Here is an 11426-nt window from a genome sequence, read left to right as displayed (position 1 = left end):
AGTCTCTCTTGTCTTTGAGGATGATATGAAATGTGATTTACCATATTTCACATTCAAAGGATTTTTCTCCAGTAAACTTTCTACATGTATATGAGTGAAACATTAATAACAAAAGAGTTTACCAATTGTTTTCATGCATATGACTTCTATACAGTATGTGTTATTTCACATGTGTGAAGCAGACAAGATGTGGCAAAGTCTTCTCCACGTTGTTGACATTCATTGGGCATCTCTCCAGTATACATTCTTACATGTCTGTTAAGGTGACTGGATCTTGCAAAGGCTTTGCCTCACTGCCTACATTCTTAGGGCTTCTCTCCAGTATGAGTGTGTTTATGCATCTGAAGGTAAAAGGCAGTAGTGTAGGCTTTTCCACATTGTTGACATTCATCAGGCTTCTCTCAAGTATGAGTTTGTTTATGTGAGTGAAGGTAAGAGGACTGAGTGAAGGCTTTGCACATTGTTTGCATACATAGGGCTTCTCTCCAGTATGAGTGTTTTCATGTCTGCTAAGGGCACAAGATCTAGCAAAGGCTTTGCCACACTGCTTACATTCATAGGACCTCTCTCCAGTATGAGTCCGTTTATGTATCTGAAGGTAAGAGGCAGAAGTAAAGGCTTTTCCACATTGTACACATTCATAGGGCTTTTTTCTGGTATGCATTCTTCCATGTATGTGAAGATAACGGAATGAAGCAAATGTTTTTCCACATTGTTGACATCCAAAGGGTTTCTTTTTAGTATGTGTTCTTCCATGAATCTGAAGGCAACTAGATGTAGCAAAGGCTTTTCCACACTGCTTACATTCATAGGGCTTCTCTTCAATGTGTGTTCTTCCATGAATCTGAAGGTGACTATATCTAGCAAAGGCTTTTCCACACTGCTTACATTCATAGGACTTCTCTCCAGTGTGTGTTCTTCCATGAATCTGAAGGTGACTAGATCTAGCAAAGGCTTTTCTACACTGCTTACATTCATAAGGCTTCTGTCCAGTATGTGTTCCTCCATGTTCATGAAGCTGACGGGATGTAGTAAAGGCTTTGCCACACTGCTTACATACATAGGGCTTCTCTCCACTATGAGTTCTTTCATGTCTGTGAAGGTCACCAGATCTAGCAAAGGCTTTGCCACACTGCTTACATTCATAGGGCTTCTCTTCAGTATGAGTTTGTTCATGTGAGTGAAGGTGAGAGGACTGAGTGAAGGCTTTCCCACACCACTTACATTCATAGGGCCTCTCTCCAGTGTGAGTTCTTTCATGTATGTGAAGGTCACCAGATCTAGCAAAGGCTTTGCCACACTGCTTACATTCATAGGGCTTCCCTCCAGTATGTGTTTTCTGATGTTTTCTAAGTAATCTGGGATAAGCAAAGTCTTTCCCACATACCTTACATTTGAAATGTGCATTCCCTGTGTGTGTGACCCTGTGCTTTTGAAGACTTGTCTGTGAAATAAAGGTTCGAATATCTTGTTTACATTCATAGAATTTCTCTCCAGAATGAGTTCTTTCACGTCTTCTAAATAAAGAGGAGAAATGAAAGGCTTTCCCACATACCTCACATTGAAAAGGTTTACCTCCACTGTGTGTTATCATGTGTCTTTGAACACCTGGGAGAGAAAAAGAGGCTTCACCACATTGTTGACTTTCATAGGGTTGCCACCCAGTATGAGTTTCTTCATGTCTTTAAATGTCATTGGAAGAACTGATGACTTTCCCACGTACTGTACTTTCATGTGGTCTATCTCCAGTTTGTAACAACATTTGTGTGTGAACAAATGTTGAGAGAAACCAGAGATTTCCTATATTGTTTAAATTCACATGGCTTCTCTTCACATTCTTCATGCTTATATTATTTGTGTCCAGAGTGAGATGTGATGTGCCTATGAAGGAAAGAAGGACATATGAAATCTTTTGCACACATAATGAAGTCACATGAATTTACTCTATTAAAATTTGTCTTTGGTTAAGAATTGAAATCAATTTGAAGGTTTCCCCACACTATTCTGTGAAGAAAGTTTGAAGTTTACCATAGGAATTCTTTGTAGAAGAAGTGACCAGCACATAATTGATACCTAACTCATTCACAGTTTTCTATTTATTTATAGGTCTTTACATTTCTACCAACATCAAGTAAAAGCTAGATTTTCTGACTTGTTAAATTTGCCTGAAAATAAAGAGATTGAAAGAAAACAATTCTTTGCAACACAGCTTCTCTATGGCTATTATTCACATAGTCATATTCACATATGCAATTTCATAGTCCTTTTTGCATGTCAAATACTTTGAAAAGACTGAATACCTGTTACAGATAAGTATATATTTCTGGTAAAAAATATTATAAAAATAAATACATTTCAAATTATGCATACTTCTTTGGTTGGTTTGCATTAAAAATTATATGACAGTTCTCAGATTCCCTCACAAATTCCTCTTGTGAGTACAGTTACCTTAGGTTGCTTCCACAGTTTTCAATCTGATCTTCAGTGGTCTTGTCTTCCCACTTGTTTCCTAAAATGAGACAACATAACAATCTTTACGAATATTTAGGACCTAGAAATGCTTTGCCAAATTTTAGGTGCCATTTATACTTCAATAATTCACCAACTGATTTCCTTTTCACCTTCTACATAAATGACCAAAATAAACATGAGGTTCTCTATTTGATTAATATTTAAAACCATCATTATTACCTATAGAAGCCAGGTTTCTGAGGACTTTCCGCATCACATCTCTGTAAAGGTTCTTCTGGGAAGCATCCAGAAAAGCCTTGGTGAAGTTCACAGCCACATCCTCAAAGGTCTCTGAGATCTGAAATATCCCACAAATGTATAGTGGAGGCCAGGAGAGAATGAAAGCATGAGAAATCTGCACTCAACATGCATGATGTTCACATTATTCCCTGGCCTCCTGATTAATTTCATGATTTGGTCCATCAAATCTTTACTGCACTCAATTTCTTACACCCATTCCAACACTAAAAATTGGCTACTCAGAAGGCAAACATCATAGTGATTTATACCCTTCCTTTGGTGAGTTCACAGGAAGTAAGGCAGGCTCCCAGATCACTCCTAACTTTTTTAATGGTTGCACCTCTATTACATGTCCTACAAATGTCCTGTGTGGTACAGAGCTAACATAAGCACTTCTGATAGTACTTATCTTTAGAAAAGAAAGGTGATGAGTAGAAAAATGCAGGAAGCATGAAACTAAGCATTTGAGAGAGATCCTGTCAACGACAGTGGCTCCCTGTACCTACAAGGTTAATATAGGCAACATGGTATTTACTGATTTCTTGTTTCCTCTGAAGGTCTATTGTTCTATACTTAAAGAAATGCCTAGAACAAGCCCCCACTCCCACCCTCTGGGCATGGGGTCACTAAGGAGATTCTTTCATAGACAACACTTGGACAACATTTCACACAGGTGGTCACAATGTGTTAACTGGAGATTGAGCTCATTCTGTGTGATTACACTAAGAACAACTAGAAGTTTGCAGGTGCTTTACTCCAGAACAAATTTAGTCAACTACCTCACTATTAAATGACCAAAACAAACATGAGTTCTCTATTTGAATAATTTAATTTATATATTAATAAACACAACAATTTGATAATTTTTTGTGGTTACTGTCAAAGCAGATTGAGGTAAGTGGAAAGATGGCACGTGTCTTAGAAGTAACTCTATGACCCAAAAATGTCACCATAGGCTGGAAATGTGGGTCAAGCGGTAACGCGCTCGCGTGGCATGTGTGTGGCCCAGGTTCAATCCTCAGCACCACATGCAAACAAAGATGTTGCGTCCGCCGAATACTAAAACATAAATATTTTTAAAAATTCTCCCCTCTCTCTAAAGAAAAAAAAAATATCACCTTCTCCAAACAACAGCTTTACAAATTTTATAACTCTCAAAACAATCTTCTTAATAAACAGCAGGTGTTATTTTTCTAAGTCTCACAGTAACAATGAATGTCCAATGATTGTCAAACTTTTCTTAACAGCAGCCAGTTCACTACCATGATGTACAGTCATGAGACATATACCAATGTTCTGCTCAAGTACATTTTGATCAAGGTTGGGCCACATATGCAATGGTTGTCTGTGGTGAAAGTGATTATTTGTGCCTGTAGCAAAGGTGGTGCAAACAAACCTAAGGCAGAAGCTCTTCCACAGTGTGGTAAAGCAACAAGTTTGTAACCCAGAATTCTGAACTATCCCATACAGTCTGCATGTGAAAGAGGCCACCATTCACATCTGTAAGCATGCTATGATGTCTGCACAGTGAAGGAACAGAAAAAAAGAAAATGTCCCTGCCACTTACACAGAAGCATACTCAAGGACTGAAACCATACAGAACCACCCCAAACAATGAAGAACCCACAATTATCCTCAGAGACATCAGCCCAAATCTGTCAGGACAATGATACAGACAGGAGGGCTTCATGGACCTTCAACCAAACAGGAAGCACACTGAGGTCTCAGGGTCACAGCAACACTCTACAGGACATAAACCACACCCCTACAAGTGCACCTCCAGTGAAATCCCATGCATGCTCAAAGAACATGAGAGCTAAACCAGAAATCAGATCAGAAAAAACTGAAAAGCTTCCAGGGAAGGGGACATGAAACACAGGGCTCTGAATAGACACAGGACAAAGAGGTGACTCAAGAGAAAAGGTGACCATTTTGAAAGAAAAAAATGTAAAAGTCCATCATAGGAAATTCATAGAGAACACCGGAGGTGGCGATGTAGTGGTGTCTAAGTCATCCAACACATATTTCAGAAAAGAAGAGCTAAAAGCAACCAATGAAACTGCCACTTCATAAAACCAGAGAAAGAAGAGCAAGGTAAACCTAAATTAACCACAGGTAGGTTGTCGCAGTCTGGCTGGTCACAATTCAAGAGCCACTTGTCAAAAGAAACGAACTTTATTTTTAGAACCACACATGGCAAACAAAAAAAGCTCCTCAGGAAAAAACCTTCAGAGCCCAACTGCCACCACCGGCTTCTCACAAGCCTCTCAACCTCCCCCACTCCTCCTGCTCTTGAGGTTGATTGGCGGGGTCACGTGGGCGGAGCCAAAAAAGTCCCCCAATGAGCAGCTCCGAAGTCTGAAAGGGCAGGGAAACAGCCCAATGAGCATCACCGCAGAGGAGCCAATCACCTAGAATTTACTGGGACCACTGTGATTCAATCATTAGCTGGCAGTCTGAAAGTTTGCTGGGGCCCCTTCAGCTGTGGCTCTCAAAATATCCCCCTCTCTGTTTAAACAACAAGCATGTGGCTTAGGGACCGTGCCTGCCTTAGGTTGTCCAATAGTACATATGGTCCTTACCCGTTATCTTAAGTTGGTACCATTGCAATTGGATCTTACCCATCACTGACTACCAGTCCAATATATAGCCACACCTGTGGATAGGTCTTTGTACCAGTGGGGGAGGGGGGTGAGGTTCTTACCCATCTTAGGGTGGTACCCTTGCAATTGGATCTTACCCGTCACTGACTACTGGTCCAGTATACAGCCACACCTATGGATAGGTCTTTGTACCAGCAGGGGGGTGAGGTTCTTTGCCTCACCTCTGTTGGCCCCCAAATTTTAGCTGAAAGATCATGACAAGCAGAAGGGAGGAAGATACACCAAGCCAATTGACGGCTTCTTTTGGAAAAATTGTACCACCGATGACATCATCATCAAAAAGACCCCAACACTACCACAAGTCACTGCACCAACAGATAGTTCACAATGCATACAGGTGAGTTCACAATGCATACAAGTGATACATAGTCCAGGCAAGTTCTGCAAGCAGTTCAGTGATGGCTATTGCAGAATCTGTAGATTGGTTTTATCTTTGTCTTCACCGGCACTGGGAAGAAGATACGAATTCTGGCAATTATGTAACATTGCAGAAGGCACTAAAAGAAAACAATTTTCTTAACAATTTACATTATCTTGAAGAGAATTATTAAATATAATGAAAAGAAAAGGTGAAAGTAAACAAACAGATCTGTTAATCTACTTTTTTTTTTCACATATTAAAAGAATCCTCAACAGTTGTTTACCCAATTTAAAATAAACCTTTTAAATCACGTGGAAAAAAATTTTGAATCCAGTTTTTCATGAGTGCTCATCATATATGATACATGGACATACGTACATACAAACATACAACATAAAAAACAAGTGTGCACACAACACATAACAAGTAAAGGCCTTATAACTTTTTACAGGTGAAATCTCCATTGCAATGTTTAAAAACTCTATAGTCAAAAAATAGAACTGATCAGCAAAACATTAACCTAGGTCTGTATGAGCTCAAAAAACAAAATAGAACTTCAAGATGTGGGAAAGGGCAATAATAAAATAGACATTGAAAAGAGCATCCTGGTTCTGTTGCAGATGTAAGGGTAGCCAAACTGGAATTCTGGATATCAGCTGTTATAGATTTGAGCCAAATCATCTTCTTTTTGGTCTGTAGAAATCGCTTTAGTTAGGGCTGGAAATGTGGCGCAAGCAGTAGCGCACTCACCTGGTATGCATGCAGCCCGGGTTCGATCCTCAGCAGAACAAAAGATGATATGTCCGCCGAAGAACTAAAAAATAAATATTAAAAAATTCTCTCTCACTCTCTCTCAAAAAAAAAGAAAGAAAGAAAAAAATCGCTTTAGTTATTCTCTCTGGAATCCAAATCTGCTGCTGTTCTCCCTGTGGAAACACATAAACAGACCCCCCCGACTCCAGACAATTACTGGGTCACGACCTTTTAATCGTCCTGTTAGAATATCCTTCCAAATTACCTTGGGCTTATGTACATTTTTTGGACACATCTGCCTTTCTGCAGCACTAAGCCCTGATGAATCCAAATTTTAAAAGTTTAGAGTAAAAGGGGTTACTTTATGTTTAACTTTGGGGAATATATACTCCTTCCCAATTCCTTCTTTTTGCTTTAATAAGTACATTTTAATAGTTTGATGAGTTCTTTCAACTATGTCTTGTCCCTGTGGATTGTATGGGATTCCTGTTATATGAGTAATGCCAAATGTTGAGCAAAATTGTTTAAAGAGGTAGAATTATAACCAGGGGCATTATCTGTTTTTAACCGTTTTGAAATGCCCACAGTGGCAAAATTTTGTAAGCAATGAGCTATAATATCTTTAGTTTTTTCTCTTGCACGAAGGGAGCCCATCAAAAATCCAGAAGAAGTATCAACTGTAACATGCAAATATTTTAATTTTTCAAATTCTGGCAAGTGTGTGACGTCCATCTGCCAAATATGGTTAGGTATCAGTCCTCTAGGATTGACTCCAAGATTAACTTGTGGTAAAAAGGTCACACAATGTTGACATAGTTTTATCATTTGTCTAGCTTGTTCCTTAGTTATTTTAAACCACTTTTGTAAAGTATTAGCATTGACATGGAACTTTTTAAGAAAATTTGTAGATGCTTTTAGTATAGGGAAAATATGTATGTCATGTGTAGTTTTATCTGCTAAATCATTGCCCAAACTAAGAGCACCAGGCAATCCTGTATGTGCCCTGATATGTCCTATAAAGAATGGATCTTTTCTGTCCCAGATTAGACTTTGTATAGTGGAAAGCAAAGAGAAAACAGTAGAGGAAGGGGAAATCCTACCAGCATCTTCAAGGGATACTATAGCATTAACTATATACTATCGGAAAATAAATTAAATACAGAATCTTTAAACATAACAAAAGCTTGTAATACTGCATTAAGCTCTACCTTTTGAGCTGATTGTTTGGGTACTAAAAATGTAAAAGTTTGATCAGGTGTAACTATTGCTGCTGTACCATTATTTGACCCATCAGTGAATATATTTGGAGCATTCATGATAGGTGTTTTTCTTGTCATTTTTGGAAAAATTACAGGATGCGATGACCAAAAAGACAATAAAGGATTAGATGGTAAGTGGTTATCAAATGAAACATTAGATTTGCACATGATTATTGCCCAAGTATTTAACTCATTAGCTAACTCATCAATTTGATTCATAGTTTATGGAGTAATCATTTTATTGGGAGAAATTCCAAACACTCCCTTTGCTGCTTTTATTCCTTTGAGTATTAATTGTCCTATAGCCTCAAGATACCTAGTAAGAATATTGTTAGGAGAATAAGATATATGTATCCATAATAATGGACCTTCTTGCCAAAATACTCCTGTAGGAATATTTTTTGTTGGTAGTACAATAAATAATAAAGGCAAACTTATATCAATTCTATCCAAATGCCTATTTTCAATATATTTTTCAATGATTTTTAATGCCTTTCTTGCTTCAGGCATTAACATTCGGGGTGAATTTGGATCTGATGGACCTTTTAGGATATTAAATAAAGGTCCCAACTCTCCTGTTGGTATACCTAGATAAGGCCTTATCCAATTTATGTCTCCTAATAACTTTTGAAAGTCGTTAAGTGATTTGAGTTGAACTACTCGTATTTGAATTTTTGGTGGACAAAGCATGGTTGAGGATAATAAAACTCCTAAATAATTAATTGGAAAATTTAATTGTACTTTATCTATTGCTATCTCTAGATTATAATTTTTTAATAAGTTTGTGAGTGTGGCATTACATTCTAGCAATGTGTTTTTATCTTTGTGTGCTAATAATACATTATCCATATAGTGAAATATTTGTAGTTCAGGATTTTGATTTCTAAGTGGCTGGATTACTTTGTTAACATAAATTTGACACATAATTGGGCTGTTAGCCATCCCTTGAGGGAGTACTTTTTATTCATATCTCTGATCAGGACCTTCATGATTCAGTGCAGGGATAGTAAATGCAAAACGTGGACTATCCTCAGGATGAATTGGAATTGAAAAAAAAATCTTTAATATCTATGACTAAAACATACCAGGTTTTTGGCAAAGCAGACAATTGAGGAATCCCTGATTGAGCAGGTCCCATAATAACCTTTTCATTATTAATGGCTCTTAAATCTTGCAGTAATCTCCACTTACAAGATTTTTTTTTGATGACAAAAATGGGAGTATTATGAGGAGATACAGAAGGTTGTATATGTCCTTACGCTAATTGTTGCTTGACCAGGTCATGGGCTGCTTGTATCTTCTTCAGTCAGGGGCCACTGAGGAACCCATACTGGTCTTTCTGATTTCCAAGTAATTTTTTATTGTCTCAGTGGCCCTTTCTGAAAATCCAACCCATGTCTCTCCGTTCCTTGATCTATTTGTATTGGTGCTGCTATACCTTGTTCTTGTTTTTTTAATCTTTTTCTTTTCCTAAAACCTTTTCTAGGTATAATAGTGGGTGCATTTTGATTGATGTTATTTGTTAATGTCAAACCTAATTGATCTAGGACATTGCATCCCCATAAATTTATAGGAAGATGATCCAATACATAGGGCTATTAAGTTCCTTCATTTCCTTCAGGACCCTTTCAATCTAATACCGTTGTACTTCTATGGGGATTAGTTGCCACTCCTGGGCCTCACAGTGTTTGAGTGGCTTGTTGTAATGGCCAATGTTTCGGCCGTTCTTGATGAGAGATGATGCTAAGGTCTGCACCTTTATCCAGTAGCCCATTAAATTCATGTCCTTGAATATTTAGTTTTAGCATTAGGCGAGAATCTAAATTTTAAAAAAGCACAGCCCAATCTACACCTGTGGAGCCTAATCCCTTGGGACCTCTTTCTACACTACGACTGGAAAATTTATCATGTAGGCTAGGTATTATTAGTAACTGTGCTATTCTATCTCCTAGTGAAATTACTGATATACCCTTTGGAGAACTGGCTATAATTTTTATTTCACCTTCATAATCGGGATCAATTACCCCAGGACTTATCATAAGTCCTTTTAGAGTAGAAGAGCTGCATCCCAATAATAAGCCTACTGTTCCTTTGGGAAAAGGTCCTTTTACCCCTGTGGGAATGATTTGAACTCCCATCTCTGGAGTTAGTACTGATCTGGCAGAGGCGCAGATGTCCAACCCTGCACTCCCTCTGGTTTGTCTGATGATGGATCTGATGGACAATGTGTCCTGGGCACTACCCTGATGGGGTTGCTGGGTTTCTCCAGTGCTCCGTATATTTGTGGTTTTAAACCCAGGAGCATTGGGCCCCCCTGTCCAGTTTTTGGCAATGGAGCCTGATACCTTTCTCCATGATATCGTGGATAAACACCAGGTTCTTGTTCATTTTTTGATAATGGAGTACCCTCTATGGTGGTTTGAGAACGGCATTCATTAGCCCAATGTTTCCCTCTACAACATCGTGGGCAAATACCCGGTATTCTACTTCTTTGATACCTAGTTTTGTTAAACAATCCTCCTATGGAGCAATTCCATTTAAAATGTCCTGTTTGTTCACAATTGTAGCATGTTCTTGGCCTGGCATCTAAAGCCTGTTTTACTGCAGCTGCCATGATTTTCCCTTGTTCATTAATGTCTCTGGCATCTAAAGCCTGTTTTACTGCAGCTGCCACGACTTGCCCTTTTTCATTAATGTCTCTACATAATTTAATATATGTGTTTAAATCTTCATGTTTTCATGGTCTAATGACTTCTCTGCTCCAATGATTCACTTGCTCATAAGACAGTTGTTTTATTAATGGCATTGCTTGTTCTGTATTCCCAAAAACTCTGGTAGCTGTTCGAATAAGTTTATCTACAAATTCAGCATAAGATTCATTAGCTACTTGTATTACCTTAGATAATTGACCTTGTAAACCTCCATGCCCATGTAATGTCTTCCATGCCCTAACCGCATCTGCAGCAATTTTTGCGTATACACCAGGATCATATGCAATTTGTTGCTGCTGATCCTCATTGTCACGACCCCCCTTGCCCGCAAGGAAGACGCGACTCAGGAATCTTCTTTCAGCAGTTTATTCAGGCCCTTGATATTCTTCTAATAATTCTTCTACTCCCTCGGATGCCCCTCCCAGCCTTAATAAAGCACTGCAAACCCCAATGCAAAGCTGCCACGTGTACCCTTCTCACAGGGTGCTAGAAAATGACACGCCAACTTTCTCTGATAAGGAGCTGGGAACACTCCAACTCTCTTTGATATGGAGTTGTCCTTCACAGACCACAACGGAGCCAGCGCCATCATGTAATGGCGACCACAGTCCGCAGGAACGGCTCACCACAGCTCCCCCTTTTTGTTTCACTAAGACAATACAGGCGAGAGTAGAGGTCCTATCCCACTGTGCAAAAGTGGCTGCATAGTATGGGCCAGCCCCAGGGGGCGCCTTCCCCAGATCTGACACCATATCAGCCGATGCCTTTTTTCGTGGGGCGGGGCGGAGACACGTCAAACCCGCATGCAATAGGACATGCTCCCCTTGAGGTCCTTCTTCTCAATGGATCACTCAAGTGCAGTGCCTTGCCTCGCATCCTGTATCTTGACAATGGTGAGTAAGAGGGAATAGCTGAGGTTGAACTGTGG

The 11426-nt window shown here is 39.1% G+C and overlaps 1 protein-coding gene across 1 annotated transcript; it reads right to left on the bottom strand.

Moving 5' to 3' along the window:
- Window positions 1–305: 305 nt before the first annotated feature.
- LOC144373617 (uncharacterized) lies at window positions 306–1628 on the bottom strand. Its single transcript, XM_078036659.1, has 2 exons — window positions 473–1628; window positions 306–395 (listed from the first exon to the last, which is right to left on the bottom strand). Exons 1-2 carry the CDS (start codon window positions 1592–1594, stop codon window positions 306–308), a joined length of 1212 nt encoding a protein of 403 aa, XP_077892785.1. The 5' UTR covers window positions 1595–1628.
- Between the last annotated feature and the right edge of the window lie 9798 nt (window positions 1629–11426).

Source organism: Ictidomys tridecemlineatus, unplaced genomic scaffold (assembly GCF_052094955.1).
Source record: "Ictidomys tridecemlineatus isolate mIctTri1 unplaced genomic scaffold, mIctTri1.hap1 Scaffold_449, whole genome shotgun sequence".
In the NCBI taxonomy this organism is placed as follows: domain Eukaryota; kingdom Metazoa; phylum Chordata; class Mammalia; order Rodentia; family Sciuridae; genus Ictidomys; species Ictidomys tridecemlineatus.
The sequence above is the reverse complement of the archived record's forward strand: the minus strand, read 5'-3'. Positions and strand labels throughout refer to the sequence as shown.